At 40.4% G+C, this 18,515-nt stretch overlaps 1 protein-coding gene across 1 annotated transcript in view; it reads left to right on the top strand.

Annotated features, from left to right (window-relative positions):
• LOC114441524 (transmembrane protein 132D) overlaps window positions 1–18,515 on the top strand; it is a 169,723-nt gene that overhangs the window by 82,108 nt on the left and 69,100 nt on the right. The window contains exon 4 of the mRNA XM_028414495.1: window positions 12,539–12,679. Within this exon, the coding sequence (XP_028270296.1) occupies window positions 12,539–12,679 (141 nt within the window). The remainder of the gene's footprint in view (window positions 1–12,538; window positions 12,680–18,515) is intronic.

Genomic DNA, 18,515 nt, shown 5'->3' with positions numbered 1-18,515 from the left:
CTAGCACAGATGGTGACATCACCGGGTTGGTTGGTGTGGAAGTCAGAAACAGTATATAACTATGGACAAAGCATCTGTGACATCAACCGCAGAGGCTCCTACCGCAGCCATGTTGGCAGCATCACAGTCCGTCTAAATTCCAAATTGAGGGCACCAGTAGCTCAGTGGTAGAGCAGGGTTGTCCAATAACCGGAAGGTTGGTGGGTCAATCCCAACTCCTCCCTAGTCGTTGTTGTGTGTCCTTGGGCAAGACACCTCCAGTGCACTCAATGGCGTTCCTTGCTGGTCATTGTATGACACTGCTTTAGCCTTAAGCAGTTTCCCAAAAATACAGGCAAGAGGCTGTGGGGTGAATTGCAATTTTACCACTTCCACATGGAGGTCCAACAGTAACTGGCATTAGCTAACCAGCAGTGACAGCTTTGACAATGACTACAAAGCAAAAAGGGAGAGAGGTCACGCTTGTATTACCACTGGATGTTGTAGTTGATTGGATGTTGAGTCAGCAAACAGACACCACTGGTATATGATAACAGCTGAATAAGTCTGAGTACATCCAATGGCAATTCAAAGGTGACCTTCCTTGTATCCTTTTAGCTTGAAAGTCATTGTGAAATCTATCAATACTGATTAGCTAATGACTGGCTACCATTGAACCTCCATGCCAACTGGTGCAGTGATGTCACTAACTCCAGTAGGACAAGATGGAGCTATACAAGCAGTAAAATTACTGTTTTAACCCTGCTTCACTGACAGAGGTTAACCTATCATTATTTTTGAGATGGATAATCCTGCTTTTAAAGTGAGCTCACTGTAGTCAGTATTTCATTTCCTCTTTAAATGTACAAGAAAAGACTAATATAATGAATGTGGAAAATGTGGAAAAATAATAGATCTCTACAATATTTCATGAGATATTTTGAATCATCTACCTATTACAGCCTTTATATCCACTCTTCATTTCCCATCTCATGCTGATATTTTACCATCTTTACTTCAACCTTCATGTTATTCTGTGTCTGATTTTCTGCCATTTAAATGCCTGACTTGCACACCAGCAAACATATATATATATCTATATATATATATATATGTATATATGCAGTTATCAAACATATTTCTAATATGAAAGCCATAGTGAATAGTACGGTCACTGCTGTGTCAATGTGATTCTGTATCTTACAAGTTTTACTGAAGCACAAAAGAAAGAAAAGGATTTGAAGGATTTTAAAGTGCACCTCTGCTGAGTTTTTTAATTGCGATGACAATAATGGAACCCTGAGGTGCTGCATCTCTTGCACAGCAGGTGACTGTTTTAACCTTTTAGCTCTGTTTAGGATTAGCAGTGCAATATTAGCATACCGCACACCAAGGCTCCTCTTACATTTCACCGCTCACTAGTTTTTGTAAGGGGAGAAATTCACAAAGGTTTTCATGATGATTGGTCTTTGATCGTCCTGAAATACTATTCAGAATTTTGATGAGATACCTAAAGATTGTCCCAAACCAACAGTCATTCTGTCTTTGTCCACTATTTGCTTAATTATATAGTAGTTGTGGGAATGTGCATTTGTGTATATTCATTATAAGAAGCCATTGAAACGTCTGTGATCTAAAGTGAAAGGTGTCAGTGTCACAAAAATGGAGCACTTTCCATCATGCATTTACACATTTGACTTTATAGATGTCAGTTTCTTCCACAACACTGGTCAACATGGCAACTGCTGAACTCCATCTTCAGCTAGTAGGCAGAGGTGTTAGTCTGAGGGTGCCAACAGCCTGAAAATGTAACATCTGGTCAATATTTCAGAACATGTGTGCCCTAGCCCTATCCCTAACCTGGCAGCTCGACCGCTAGCTTAACTTAGTGCAGTGTAAATTATAAATAACATCAAGCTATTTAGTTAGTGTAATAAAAAGTATAGACCTATTCTATAGGAAATGTAACCTTATATGACTTTTGTTGTCATCTGGTTTATAAATATGATTAAATTTAATTTGCATGCCATGCGCATTTATTAAAATGTCAAATATGTGCTGTGGATTGGGGAAACACTGCCCAAACACACTGTTTGCTGTGTGTGTGTGCGTGTGTGTCCTGACAGCTCACAGACCCACAGAGACCAATGGCACTTCACATATCCACGCTCCTACACCCACTTCACCTGTTTATGTTGTGCTTTGTGTGAATGAGTGGGTTTGTGAGCTGTCTGCCTGGCAGCAGTCTTCTCTATGGACAACACACTGATATGACATGTACTGTTGTTCAATTCACTCCCAGAAACACACTTCAGACTCCAGCTGCCCTCTTATCACTGAGTCTCAGCTCCCAGCTGTGTTTGTTGATCTAACCTGTTGTTTGCTGGTTTTGTTGACATGTTGATTTGTTTGATTTTCCTGCCAATGGAACCTTGGTTAGCATCGTTGCAGCCCAGTACGACCTGTGATTTTCTTGCTTGGAAATGCATTTGTATCTGGGGGTGTGACTGTTGGTGTGCATTTTTTTTTTAATATGTGCCTGTCAGAAAAGAGCTAGTACAGATGTGTGTGGTGAAATTTCTAGACTTTAATGGGAAGCTGTAATTGATAAATATCAATTAGGTTTCACACACACATACACAAACTCTCCAATGATGATTAGCCTCTCAGCGCCAGCCCCTCACTTAGAAAGGATGATGTCGTTTTGGAGCGTTTCCATCCATAATAAATGAGAGGCTGAGGTCTTAGACTCTTAAATTTTTATCTTTTCATCAAAATGAGCTGCTTGTAGCTTTATTACTCTGTTGAGTAAGCAGTTCACAGCCTATGTGTCTGCCAGGGTGGCTGATATTGTCTCCCTGGGCGTACCACTGTTTTCATAGAAAGTGGTCTCCTCGTTTATCATCTGTGCTGCTAAGGTTTTTCTGAAAAGGAAGTACATTGTCTTAGGTTTAGTGACAATGGAAGGAATTGTACATGCACTTTTCACACATTCATAAGATGCTGCATAAACACTGGCCATTATCAGTTCACTACTACTGTTGTTTTTCCAGTCATGGTAATGCCTGCACCTTCCTCCAGCAGTGGTGGAAGGCACACTGCCAAATCAACTGCTGGTTGAATGGGTTAGCTGTTACTGCAGAACCCTCCTCATGAGACATGAGGCAGACCTCTGTTTTTGAACTGCTCGAAAGTGCAGACGGTTTGAGATCTCCATCACATCCACAAACCCATAGAGGCAGAGCTGCTCTGCAAGGTGCATGTAGCCAGGAGGGCCGTTTCTGTGATTAGTGGACAAGCTGCTCAAATAAACAAGCATTAAATGCCCTAAAATGTATTAATAATGGAAGAAAGTGTGAATTGGGAGACATTTCCCTTCATTCACGTCAGACTTGATTTAATTCTCAAAGTCTTTTTTGAGCCCCCTAGAAAGTGATCTGTGGTTGAGTTGCTGGTTGCTACACTGCTAAACTGGGACAGAAGCCCAGAGGACTAGCTTGAAGCTACTACAGCAGCCAGCTACCCACCACTATTGTCTGTGTCTTTGTTTACAGAAAAATATGTCGTTCTAATCCCATGTGTGGTGGGAAGTAGAGTGGGCGGTTTGATTCCATGTGTGAGGGTTTTTATTTGAAAGGAATCCAGTATCCAAACATCAAGCGCTTCATTATCAATGTCCTGCATAAAAATCTGTACAGAGGTAGCAGTTGTAAAAGTCCCACGCGTTACGGCGTACATGCCGAACTGCTGCTGTACTTGGCTTCATCCAATGAGAAAAAGGCTTCTGAAGTACAAAAGAAGTTGGACTTTGTTTGGTGTTACAATCAAACCTTTGTGTGTCTGCTGTAAAGCACTGAAGGATGAATTACCTGCTGTGCTAATGTGGGACTGACAATGTGTGATGACTCAGACTTTTTATTAAGCTACATATACAGTTATGACATTAAACAACCATACTTACACCCCTCCATTCACAGCCTTATGTCAGTAATTTGTTAATCAGTTCCTACTGATTTTCCATTTTCATGGTAGCACCCCCAGGCTACATCTAATCAGTGAGAATTGTAACTTTTGCACATAAACCCTATTTACAAGGGTTCTTTTAAACCATGTAATATATTTAATTGAGCTTTTTCGGGATCTTAGTGATGTATTTTTAATTCTTTAGTGATGTGCATGACAGATGTAGGATGGATGCATCAGCAAGGGTTTCTATAATAGCTACCCCTGCAGGGCAAGTGGTGCTGAGGCCTGCACTGAACAGCAGTGCAATGGAAAAGAAAGACCAGGTCTTGAGCAGAAGGCAACTGACGGCATTTTGCTCACTCATGCATAATTAACACAGCGGTGGAAGCCAACATATGTGCACGCGGGCATGCATAAGCACTCATACATCCAGCAAGAAAGAAAGCATGTAATGGTTGTTCACATGTTTACTTCATGTACTATATGCCGAATCAAACACGCACAAACACACACACACACACACACACACACCACTGCTTTCTCTTTGGTTGCGCCTCCCCACAGACATTGTCTTTCTCCCTGAGTAGCTGTCTCCCAGTTATGTAAGTTTACTGCAAAATGATTATTGTGTAATAATAATGAAAGATGTTCGAAAACTGGATTTATGTATGTGTGTGTGTGTAAGTGTGTGTGTTGTAATATAGGTGGGTGGTTTGGGGTTTCTTTCTCACACTCCAAACTTAAACTTTTAGCAATTATAGGTAATTGGCAAAAAAAAAGTGATGAGAATATGTGTGTTTATTTTCATAAGCAGTAGCACATGCAATTACCGTAAAACTTCAAATAATAGCCCGGGCCTTTATTTGCCTAAATCGCAAAATTGTCCCTGCTTATATTTGGGACAGGCCTTTAATTATTCTGGCGAAAAAGCCATCCAGAACTAACTGAAAAGTTGTCCACATCCCTTCCATCATTAATGTCATTCTACATTTCTTTAGCCATTAGTTTATGTGTCTCCATGACAACGTCACACATTGGCATAAATTGTTGTTGTTTTTTATGTTATATTTATAGTTATATATTTGCTCCTTACCTTACGAGAAAATCATACCCGGCTTATAATTGAGGCCGGCCTTTATATGTCCAAATCCATAATCGGACGTCAGTTCGGGACTCGGCTATTACTTGAAGTTTTATGGTACATAAATGTTGTCTTTGTTTAATGCTTCCCCCAGATGTAATGTAGCTTCTCTCACTGGTTGAGGGAGGCTACATTAGACTAGACAAGTTTAATAGTGAAACAAACTGCATCTGGTACTGAAAATAATAAGCACAACAACAGCTATGTGTAAATGGGTGCACACAAGGGCTGACCCGTCTTTTTGTTTGCATTATACCTTTAGCCAAACAAGGTAGCATAAACACTGAGTCAGAGGAAATCAACCCATCCTGTTGACACGTACACAGAATCACATCATGCAGGCTCTGCTCCTCAAAGACAACAGTTACACATGGTTGCCAATTGTCTTTGATAGGTAAACACAACCAGTAATTAAGCATCTGAGCACACAACAAAGCTTCAATGTTTGACATGGGCTTGAGGCTGACTGTGGTGGCCTGACTCCATGTAACTCTTTCAAAACTAGAGAGAGAGAGAGAGAGAGAGAGAGAATGGCCCACAGTCTTGTTACTGAACCCACTTGTCACTCAAAATCAGCCACTACCATTAAAGTCTTAACAAAGGCACTAAAACAAAGCTGCTCATCAGTAAAGGTTAGTGCTGCTGTTTTTTCTGATGCGCCATATTTGCATTGAAGGTTTGGCAGACAATCCAAAAGGGAGAAGCATAGATGGCCATGACGGTTTTTAAGAAGTAAAAGAATCACTGTAAAACCAGGGAGAGGGATGAAAATGCAACAAAAGAGGAGAAACTCCAACAAAACCCAAGTGAAAAAAATGCCTTTGTAAAGAAAGAAAGAAAATAATTCAAAGAGAAGTTAGTCACGGACAACAGATGTTTCTATCAGAAAAACACATTTGACCTGGAACCAACAAAATTGTGCTTCTCTACATCCATCTCTCAAATGTCTAACAACTGTTTACTATAAACTTTTAAACTGCCAGCTTCCAATCTGCTGCAGCATGTCTTAAAAAAACACAATCCCACCTGTTCCTTCTCACATTTTTAAACCTTTCATTTCTGTCCATCACTCATACTGGAAGAAAATGGGATTCTGGTAAAGCTAGAATTCTTATTGCCCTATAATAATAAGAAATTATAAGAATACTAAATTTTGACAAATGCAGTGTCAGTGAGGGTCTGTTGTTGCATAGCAATGGTCTGCAGAACGCCTGTATTTGATCACAATGGAGACCCCAAGGCAGCCCTCACATCATTTTTATATTTACCAAAGATAAAACAATCTTTTCACATGTGTAAAAAAAAAAACTCATTTAGATTACCATCACAGTCTTGTTGTAATGGTAATTTGATGAGGTAAGAATTATACATGATGTGCCATTTTTGTAACAGCTTGCCGCTCGTACAAAACACTTTCTCAACTTTTTTTATTTGTTGACAGCTTTCTGCATGTTAAGAAGTAACCCTGCATTTTTCAGTGTTGGGATCACAACAACAGATTGTTGTTGAACAGATCTTCCTGTCAAAAAGCTGGAAAGGGGGAAAACAAGATTTTAATGATTTGACAGTTGACTCATTGAAATGCCACTCGTGTCCAATGAAAGCTGTAGTCTCTCTAGTGTGCGTTGGGGAATATGCAGGTGGTGTTTGGAATTGTTGTTGAGCATCTGTCTGCACTTAACTTGCTGCCATTTTAATATCGTTGTGTTGCATGATGAGTCGAGAGTTGTGAGAGTTGTGATTTAAATGTTAGATGTATCATTATTAATACATAGTTCTTGTATTGTAATCTCATACAGAGGTGTTGCCACCTACAAAAAGCACATTATCTGATCTTCTCAGTGTAGTATTTTACAACCTGTCCATCTGCTCTAACAACAGCTTTAGAGAAACAATATGTCTGTTTTCAGTTGTGTCTCTCAGACACATCTGCTGCTGTACTCGCAGCAACATATTTTGACACGTAGCATATGGCTCAGGGTCTGCTGCTTTTGTTTTGAGAAAAATGCCTTTTGAGTTTACATTTACATTTTAGGCTTTTAGCTGACACTTTAATCCGAAGCAGCACGGCAACCAGCGCAACTGTAGAATAGAGCTTACACTTTTCGAGCTACTTGCAGCCTTGAGTGTGGCTCTCAGAGCTGCAGATCGCTGTAACTGCAGAATAAAGGTGTTAGAAAAAGAAAGATCTTGCTCAAACACGGAGCTACTGGGGTGTTTTCAGTGCATTTGAGTGCAATGCCTTTCACTTCTCAGGAGTCTACATTGTATTTTGCACCCAGAAACAAGAAGAAGCCCTTTGAATGAATGCTATAGGAAGGAAGTTGTTTTTCAATTTTTAGCACTAGTTTTTCACTTAATGTGGAAAACAAACACCCAGGCTGCCTCCAGGTAATGTGTAGGAGAGGAGCAGTGATTCTTTGAAACTCATAAGAAATGTTGTCATATTTGTATACTAGCACAAACAAGCCACTATAAAAAAAAACATCAGCGTCCAGAGTACTCACATTTCACATTTCATCAGGAGGTGCTCTCGTGATAACCCCTGGTGACTTACTTGATCTAACACAACCCACTTTTCCTCACTTCCAATGACAAGTTACAGCCCGGAGCATGTTTGCATCCTATGGAGCTTTACATTAGCAGTCATTGCAGAAGGCATGCAAAGTGTGTGATGTCATCATCCGCAGATTGGCGACTGGCTTGGAGCTTTGCTGTAGTTCCATATTTTTATTTATATATTTAGATGTTGTTGCTTTTTTGTCAACAACACTGATAAACTTGGAAATAGAACTTCTATTCTTCTGTGGAATCACTAATGAGCAACTGATAAAGTTCATTGGAATAATGTGTAGGTAAGGTAAACACATAAACACATCTTCAGGGCTTAAGATGAGCTCTTCTAAACACAAACATGTTTGCCGACTTGGGATCGCACATTCAGTTCACTTGTAAGCCTTGGTAGACTCGCTAAGCCTTTTGAGTTATATTCTTGCTGCAGAGATCTGTCAGTTTTTCACCCTTGTAAAGCCCACAGGCTCTAAAAACACAGACTTTTCAGGCAATAAGGGTTTATGCTATGATGGGAGGTTCACTAGAGTATATAAATGTGTCACATACCAGGAATTAAGAGAGGTTGTAACCACAATTATAGAACAGGTTGGAAAGCTAAGGTAAAGTCCACAAACACAGTCTGACAGAAGATGAATGGTGAACCTTTTTTTTATCCTCCTCACCACTTCGTCTATCAGGGTCTTTGTAGCGACACCAGGTGCTGAGATTTCTTTAGAAAAGCCTCTAACGCCTCCTGGGGGGGTCCCCAGACACTTCCAGGTCAGCTGGGAAAAATAATAATCCTTCCAGCGAGTCCTGGGTGAGCCCCGCGGCCCGGCTGCCTGTACATAGACCTTTAAAGACAGGAGGTCATCGTTGTTGTGGCAGAAGGGCTTGTCTGGTCAAGGGGTCCTCAGGGTGGTGTTGTGTGCAGCTAACAGACTGGAGCAAAGATTTAGAGAAGCAAGATCCATGAGAACTGTATGGATACATGGATAAAAAAATGTGTACCTTGACAAATAAGGGAATGGAAACCTTTACATCCTGAGCCATGAATGAGGATAGAATCGTCCACATGTATGGACGTTGTGAACCAGGTAGAGTACTCTACCTGGTGGTTGCTAGACTCAACTGAAGAAACCAATGTTTTTCACTATGATCATAAAGGTTTGGCCTTTCAGGAGTGTGTACCCACATCTGAACATACACCCTCATGGTTGTGTCTACCTTACTTAGTTCACATTCTTTCTGGTTGTGCATCTGTTCAATCATCTAGGAAAACCCAGTATCATTGCAGTGATTTACTCCTATACACACGCAGGCCACAGGTCTGCATTTTATAGATTGTTTTCTATGTAGACGGCATGTTGGTGTGTGCTGCTGACATATTGTTATGTATAATAAGCAGTGCTTTATTTCTCTTTCAAGGTTTTTCGGAGGTGAGGATGCGAAAAGTGTATTTAAAGGATAGGATTAGTGTAAAGGGAATTAATTGGACTTCTCTCTGTAGTTAAACATATTGTTATCCTGTCTTTGCACATATTGTTTAGTTTCTTGGGTCCTTAGTCCTTGGTGAAACGGCTAAGCAATGCATATCCTTCCTCTCTTTGCTCAGTTCTGTCAATGCTTCTCTGTAACTTGTGTTGATTTTCTGGAGTGGAAACAGGTTGGTAAAGGATGAAATCTCTGGTGTTATAGTCAATGATCATTTAGGTTTAAAAAAGGCACTCTGTATGCATTACTGGATAATGTAAATAGAAGGCAGCTTTTAAAAAAGTTGTACTTGACAAAGGAAGTAAACATTGGTTGTTCTGATGCCATGAGACGTATTCCACAAACTGTCTCCAACAATAATCAACCAACAGCTAAAGATTCAAAATATCTTTTAGAGAAAAAGCCAAATTGCATCCGAGCTGTGACCCCTGGGAGGGTATAAAAAAAATAAAAAAACCATCAGGCATCATCACATTGACAGAAACACATTTTGCACATTTTGAAATCACAGCGCTGGATTAAATAAGCAAACATTATTCACAGTGTAGACTTTTGGCACACCGCCGGATTTTTTTACTACTGCAAAAACTAATGTTGAGGTGCCTATAAATGAGGCAGTGCTGCAGGAAAAAGGAAATCAATTGTAATGCTCTGGAAGCCACTGAATGACCAACAGGAGCAGACTGTAGCTGTGAATCTGTGAAGATGTGCAGTGCGTGAGCATCGCCCTGGGAACAGGGGAAAAAAACAGTGTTCAATTAATGTAGCTTGCTGTAAATAAAGTGTTGTTTTTACACTGAAATAGTAAAAGAGAAGGTGAAACCTGTAAATATGAGCTGCTGGGGCGTGTTTATCAGACGTAAAGTGGTCCAGATCAGTCATCAAGTTTCAGGCATGAGCAGGAGGAGATACAGAGGGAGAGGTAGAACACTGAGAGGTTGTGCTTGTCTTCCTGCATTACCTAAAAAAACCGACAAACGGAGAAAGAACGACACACAGACACTTGTCAGGTTCTGTTGCTGTACACAGATCTGACAGAAGCAGCTTAGGGACTCAGTCTTGTCCATCATCCTGCTTGTTGACAGACATGCACACACACACATGCACACACACATGCACACACACACACACCAGAGACCTGACAGATGCACCATGGGACTGCAGCAACATTGTGCTTCTTTACATATATGTTCTTGTGGTTGTACATGTGCGTCACTTCCAGTCCAGGACAGCAAAATCAGTTTACCCCCTCACACATCATGTCTGCATTTTAATTCACTCTTTCTCCTTTTTAACTGAATTGTTTCGTTTGTTTGTTTTTAATTTATTTAGTTGTGGACCCTTCTCAGTACCTCATATTGAATTTACAGGGATTGCTTATTGTTTATTGTGTGTATAATGCAGCAGGAGGTTGCAGTTGACGGTGCAAAAATAAATGAACGTGAAATAAAATCATGTGGAGCGTGCTGTGGACTAATAACACCATTTAAGGCCCAGTTCTGGAGTAAGGGAGGGGGTTAGTGCCTCAATTATTTGAGTGCAGCTGAGCCTGAAACATTAACATAGATAGAAGAAAAACTTTTGTTTAGTTTTTGTTTGTTTTAAGAACGTCTATTATTGGATATTACACGACAACATTACTGTACAATATGAAAAAAAGAACAAGATATGTGCTTTCACTGGAGGAATACTGGAAGATTTTTATTTATTCATTTATTTTTCTGGAATGTTTTATTTATGATTCGTCTTTGCCACGACCTTGTCATCTAAAAATCACTGTAAGGAATTTTTCTCAGTCAGTGTTCAAGTATACGTTTCTGTTCCCTGATATGGCTCGGCTGTCAGCCTGTCATTCACATTATATCTCCCCCTCCTTCTAACTCAATGCTTTGCTTTATATGCTTTTGTGGGGTGCTGTAACTTTCCTTTGAAGTGCATTATCTTAAATTCTGCTTTGGTTATGGAGGTGGAGGACAGTTAGCGAAAAGGAGACAGAGGAGACAGCAGAACATTTCTGTAATATTCAACTGCTGAATTATAAAACAGGAGGTTTAAGAGCGCTTCACTGTTATTTTATGGTAAATGCACACCAGACCAGAAACTTCATGTTTACTGCACATAAGCAATGCACAAAATCAACCATGGAGAATTTGATCTTTTCACAAAATAACCTAAGTAAAGTTAGAAAAGGAAAAGTAGGATCACTCCCTCGCGCAAACACCGAAAAGCACCGTGTTTAGATTGTTAACACACATACACACGCAGGTGTATACTTTACACTCGCATGTGGAGCTTGTCAAGGGACGAGCATGACATATTTGCAGGCAGCTTTTGGCAAGACATGAAGCGAGACAATGCAAGAAAATAATAATGAGAGGAGACAAAGAGGATTGGCAGTTTTTTTTTGCCTTCTGTGTTGTGGAGAAAAGTTTCTTCAAGACTATGTCTGTGTTGTTGTTTGCCAGATATTGTTGTATGTGTGTAAAAAAGCAGTAAACAAGCTGCCATGTGTGCCCATAAAGTGTGTTAATAAACTGAGGGAGGGTCTCGTCAAGGTGATAAATAGAACAAAACACACCGCAACGGATTAGAGAGAGGAGGAAATGGAAGGAAAATAAAGAGATTAACCATAGGATGCCTTGAGATTGAGGAGGGGCAGAGTGAGGGATGCAGCAAGGTATATGGGGAAAGAGGGGAAAGGGAATCACAGAGGGATGGATGAAAGGCTGAAGACATGCTTTAGGAGGAGGTGAGGAAAGAATGGAGAGGCTGAGAGATGAAAGAAGAGACCTGGTGGGGAAATAAAAGAGGGAGAGGGACAGGGGAATAATGAGGAAGGAGGGAAAAGAAGACAAGGAGGACATCTGGAGGAGAAGGAAAGATGGGGAGAAAACCTGGATGAAAACAGAAAGTGTGGAAAAATAAGGAAGACTGGCTGAGAAGAAGAGGAACCAACGTGAACCAAAACCCCAAATCATATCACAGCAAAATTCTCATCAGCACAATTGAAATTTATGTATTAGATGTAATCTGCAGCTCAGCATACATCTGATCCATCCTGCATGCAGCAATTATTCTGCCTAAAAAACGTTCATAACTTTCATGGAGCTTCTCCTGTCACTCTTTTGTCTTCTCCCACCAAAACATACCGTGGGAGGCGGCCCCATGCTGCGTGAATCAATTTTAAAAGACATTTTATACAAAGAGAGTGTGGCACGTATCAGAGATGAAAGATAATCGGTGAGAATATCGGAGCGCTGATGTTTCCAGTGAAGTAGGTTCAATTTTAAGCATATTGTGCCTGAACTGTCACCGGAACAGATCCGCTTCCTTTCCTCCCTTTTGTTTTATAATGTGATTGTGTGAACTTTAGATTAACTTTTTTTTCTTTATTCTTCTCTGCAGGGTGTGGTTCCAGTCAGGCATCAACTTCCTGGCTGTGAAACCCAGCAACCTCGTCGCGTGGGAGATCAAACAGGAAATGGCGCCGGGAAGCAGTTCGTTGGCGGTGATGTGTCAGAGAAAGTCCTCCTCCACAGCAGAGAGGTAATGCTGAGGCTCACTTATCTGTTTTTTTCCCCTGGTTTTATTATTCTTTTTGTATTTGTGCTGCATAAACTGTCTGAAAGGGGCTATTTTTTATCTACTTTAAGGCCAAAAGAAGGTTAATGGTTCACAATTGTTTGTTTTTACACTGCTTTCTGTCTATCCTCCACTTTAGACAGATTTCTATGAGCCATCTTTAAATCCAGAATAAAAACTAGACCATGTAATTGCATTGGCAAAAAGTTTGTCTCACTGGCCTTTTGCCTGACCTTTAACTTTAACCCCTACAGCCTCAGAGAGTGTGTGTGTGTGTAATTGATAGATCGAGGTCAGAGGGTTACAGGCATCACTGTGTCCTCTACACCACACAGGCCCGGCTGATGAGCTGTGCGAAGCGCTGACCCACATGTCATGCTAAATTTGCCATTTCCTCAGTAATTGCTGTGTCCTGGTTGGTTTGTGTTCATGCGTGTGAGTGTGTGAAAGCAGTGGCTTTCACACACTCACACACACAGAAGTCACTCTGGCTTTTATTATGTTGTTAATGCAGCAGTCAATTAGCACTTGACCCCAGGTGAATTTGTTGTAGTGATGAAAAAAACATAAAAACATAAAAACAGATTAAATGCAATCACTGCGTGAGAGACTGAAAAGCCCAAAACCATGAAAAAAAAAAAACACTAACTCACGATAACAATGTGGAGATTCAACACCGAGAGTAACAATAATACATCTGGCACACTGTCAGAGCCCAAAGCAAGCTCCAAGGACCACAATCAAAGAATTTTACTCCAAATGAAGATATCCACGTTGGTGAAAAACCCTAACGCTTCAAGTATTCCAGGACTGACAGCACAGTGTTGCCTGTTATAGTTTCTATTAAGTCACTCGAGCACCTCCAAGAAGGGAACAAACATGCAGCGTTTTTCAGATGTTTTAAGTATTTCAGTGCTTGTTTTATATGTATTAAATAAGGGATAGCATAACCAACTTTTCCTTGAAACCCCCCCTTGCCTGTGTCCAAGACCCAGCCTAGCTCGCTAGCTAACAAATTGAGAGGTCAAGGGTTACAAAATAAATAATAAATGTGGACCAAAAATATGATTGAATCTAGATTATTCAGTTTTGAATATCCTTGGGTGCGTTATTGGGATTTTATAAATGTAATCTGCACAAATATTATTTCGGTAACTTCACAACCTCGGCGCACCACCTGTGATCTCTGGCGCCCCCCCAAGAAGGAAGGGACGTCAACCCCAGGTTAGAAACTAATGGCCCAAATCACTTAATTGTATTTCACACAATCTGATATGATGATTTATAGTAAAACAAAAGTTTCAGCAAACAGCTAGTTACTATATTGCTTCTTCTCTCTGATGTAATTGCTGTGTGTGTGTCCATGTGCACGTCTGTTTGTGCAGTGAGTCAAAAGCAGCAAATACACCTTGCTCTGAGAGAAAATACCCAAGGTTACAAGCTCTACCATGTTGGCCACTATGCTGCCAAATATAGAATGCATTATACACTGTCTGTGTTTCAGAATGTGTTTGTGTCAAGGCAAAGTCAACTGGAAGCTGTGTTAGCGACGGCTGAATGGAAAGCCATTTGACCAGAAAATGTGTTACAGGACATAGATCACTGTCTTTTTTTTCATACTGCTGTTTTTACTGTACTGCTCTTTTTTGGTCCACAGCGCCTCTATCTGTTCATCCCTCCTTTTTTTCTCTTTTATTCCCTTCTCCTTCCTTCTCCACTCTCCTTTCTTCCTGATGAATGATTTCTCATAGCATTTAACTATTATTGCTGGGCCCTGGCTCAATTAGCACCACTTAGCTAGCCGTTAGCCACGTCCAGCCTTGACTGATGGACAGCAACAGCAGCAACAAATAATCTAAATGTGGCACAGAGAGAAATAATAGTGGTGACACAGCAGCTTTGAGCTTTCAAATTAAGAGCATAAGGCATTTAAAAGTTAGTTTTCTTTTTTTACCAGATGTTCTTTAAAACTTCTGAGGAGAATAACAGAGGGCGGGCCCTCCTCATTATGGCTTGCATTTGGGTTCATCTTCCTGTTGTGCACTTCAGTATGGCTGCTGAATTTTTTTGGGATGTGCCAGCCATCGTAGCCTCGAGGCAAAGAAGTTATTTTCCTGGGCCGTTGTCATCTATCAGGAAGGTGTTGTTTGAGGTGTTGAGATGGAGGCGGTTCTAAATGGCTGCTTATTTCCTTGAGCTTTGGCACATGTTCATGTGTGGTAAAAAAAAAATAACCTCATCAAAGTGATGACAGATTGTGGTGCTTTAAAAAGCAGATTATAATGTGACTCTCATTCACATCCACACTGACACATTTTTGTATTCAAAAGAGCTTCCAAACTCAGATTATGAGCAGTGTTTAGTCGTACATGCATGCACAGACCTGCATAAACATACAGGAAGTTGGACTGTAGGAGGGAATGAAGCTGACATGTATACACAGAATGATGCCAACACACAAAGGCAAGATCACAGGTTTCCATCAATAACTGTGTGGGCTGAAGGCTAATTAAATAGGATGCTCTATATTAATCTCTAATGAGATATTAGTGGTAGAGATTGTGATTCTGCTTTTTATGAATGAAAGGATGGGAAATGATTCCCGCCACTGACAATCAATCCTATGAATTGATTCGTGCTACTGATTGTTATCCTTTTAAATAATATTACATTCAGTACATTTGAATGCAGTGTGAGTGGATGCAGTCATTAGAGCCAGAGCGTAGGTTGGTGCATGCATGTATGCATGTAGGCTGACAGTAACTGAGACCAAAAAAAGAAACTACTTGTTGATCCTGATGACCATAATTAATGTTCCAGCATCATATGTCCCCGGAGACTTCAATTATTTTTTTTCCATTAAAGGATCAAAGCCCTCCCACAGCTCGTATTTTGTTCTTTATTGATTTTGATTATACAGTAATTATTCATTATTTGTGTATTTCTTGCAATTTTTTGGCGATTCTGATATCGTTTAGCTGTAATTACACACCACTGTCATACTGCGTTATTGACACTCTGCTTAGTTCTGCCTTCCTGCCCACATGCCTCTATATAAAAAGAAAAAGAATTATAATGAGATTTTTGGATGTGCATGTGTGTCTCCGCTTTGTCAAAACTTGCCACTGAGGCGCCCCCAGGCAAGTCTTTTGTTGGAGCGCATTTTGATTATCTTTTCAAGTTATTCATTTGTCTGTCCCTATTCAAGCTATTGTAATATTATTTTAATATTGTGTTATTAGTCTGAATTATTCTATGCTGTATTATTTCTTATGTGTGTGGTTCATTCGTCGCCTTTACCGTGTTGGATCTTGGGCTTCATTTTTATTTTTCTTTACACTCTTTTATGGTGATGTTGTTAAACCTACCAACATGTCGACCTTAGCTTAGCACGCTGGGTCACATGAGGAAAATGTGCCACAGTTTATGATGATGCTGCCAGAATGGGAGCAGCGCTCTATTTCATGATCGTGATTAGATCTATAGATTAACAGTGCTAATGGGCTTCGTTCAATACCAGAACTGGGGTAATGCACTGTCCACAGTCCATACAATGACATGCTATTTATCTGCCTCTGTGTGTGTGTGTGTGCGCGCTCGCCAAATAGTGTTGGAGTTTTTCATCATCCTGAGGTATTTTTTTCTTGCACTGGCTGCCAAAGAGAAAAAAAATTCCATTTAATGACTTTACAGTATTTTCTGCAGTAGCTGAATAATGTTGCATATATTGGTCCGTAGATTTAAATTAATTAGTAGAAAACAATTCTTTGCAGCATTCAACGATAGCATTTAGGTGGAAACAGTCATTACCTTGGAAGAGCCTTTACATAATAACAATTTTGTATAAAGCTGTGAGAACATGATACCAGGATAGCAGGAGTCAGTTTTTATGCAACGTTAAATGTATTACATTTAGATAATTTGTCTCTCACAGTAATAGACCTGGTCTCCTGGAATACAGAGTGCTTAAAACACTGTCAACACACAAATCACTCGATATGTCTAAGCAGTGAAAGTGATGCTGTTTTCTTGTAAAGAAGTGTTTATCGTATATTTTAGAATTGACAGATGTTAAACATGTTGATTTATGCGTATTTGTTGCACAGGAAATCAAAGTTGTACAGGAAAATAAAAGGTTGTTTTACAGACAAAATAGAATTTAAAGCTGAGGTGAAATTAGAGCAGTTCACATAGACCAGTGCTTCTCAAATAGTGGGGCGGTGGGTGGTGAGGTGCCAGGGGGGGCATGAGAGGCCTGCCACTTAGAATGTCCGGTGAAAATAGTCCCTACAAGTCCCTAAATTACGAATGAGGACAGGTCCGCTGCAGCTACAGCCCCGCTCATAGATGCCACAAGTGCGCAACAAGACGTCATCGCTTCTCCCTGACTAGAGGCTTGAACTTCTCAACAGCATGAATTCCTCATTAAATTTCAGCTAAATCTACCCTGGTTGCGCTAAACTGGCCAAGATCGCTTGCGTGGTCCTGTCTCCTGTGTGCCTGCATAGAGAGAGCGGTGTCTCCGCAGAGCCCCGTCAAAAACAGCGCATATACTCATTTCAAGTTGCAGAGACACCGCACACGTTTAATTTTAATTCCCCAGAGGACAAAAAATGTCTGTCCTCTGGGGGGGGGCATGGTAGCAAATAATTGAGAACCACTGACATAGACTGCTTAGTTTGATGAAGCCTGTGTAAACTATGAGAATAAAGATGGACACTAGCTGTTCCTTTAATGGTCACTGCTTGTGTTATCCTTAATATCCCATCATAAGCAGAGAATGTATCCAACAGTTCCTGTACCAGGCTGTAAACCGTTCAGCTGAAGATCTGCATTTGCGTTGGCCTACTTTCTCAGTTACATCACTGTCTTATTGATAATCTTAATCAAAATTAACATCTTATTTTGAAGTGTCATAAAATACAAGCTGTAGTTTCATTTCATGTTTAATCTCCAGTGCCTCATATGCTTGAATCCACATCCAGCTCCTCAGAAATACACACACACTAGCTGGAGGATTATGTTTTGTTTTTTTTTTTGTATTCGAGTTCAAGTTCACACAAGAAGAAGGGGAGATGCACGGTGAGAGGTTAAGAGCTGTGCGGTTGTACAGACAAACTAACTTACAGTAAAGCTTTTGTTCGAGTGTGAGCAGTCTCCCTGGGATACACACAGAACAGGCATGGAGGCCAAGATGTCTCCAGTCTCAGTTGGCACATTTGAGGATTGAAAGCACAGCATGAGGGAGGGATGATAGAAAAAGAGAGAGGGATGTCTGCCAACAAGTGAGCAAAATAAAGAGAAGTCCTGAGAGCACGACACTGGTTCTTTTAGTATTTGTCCTGGGAGACAGGAAAAATGGAGAATTCCCCTCGGATAGTTGCAGACATTTTCCATTTTCATTCACCGCATGTGTGTGTCTGTGTATCAGTGTGTGGCAGCAACAGATATTTATGTTTTTATATATTATAGTGAGCGTGCACAATCAGTTTTTGCACGCTTTTCTGTCTGATACATGTGTTCTCTGCCTGAATCAGTCTAACCAAGGCCAAATTACTTGACCCATTTTATTATAGGGACACGTTCTCCCTGACCCTTGTTGCATGACAGCTGGTGATAGGAAGCTCATCCTTTTTGTACCTTTCTGTACATCAGGGATGTTTGCATGAGTTTTAAAATATTTGAGATTTTCTGCTCTCACATCACATGGGAGCTGATTAAAATGATTCTGTTCAGTTCTGCTCAAATATTCGTAGCTAGTGTTTCAAGTGGTCACATCACCTTTCAAATGCTCTTTACT

Source organism: Parambassis ranga, chromosome 9 (assembly GCF_900634625.1).
Source record: "Parambassis ranga chromosome 9, fParRan2.1, whole genome shotgun sequence".
In the NCBI taxonomy this organism is placed as follows: domain Eukaryota; kingdom Metazoa; phylum Chordata; class Actinopteri; family Ambassidae; genus Parambassis; species Parambassis ranga.
This window is presented reverse-complemented; position numbering and strand designations above follow the sequence as displayed.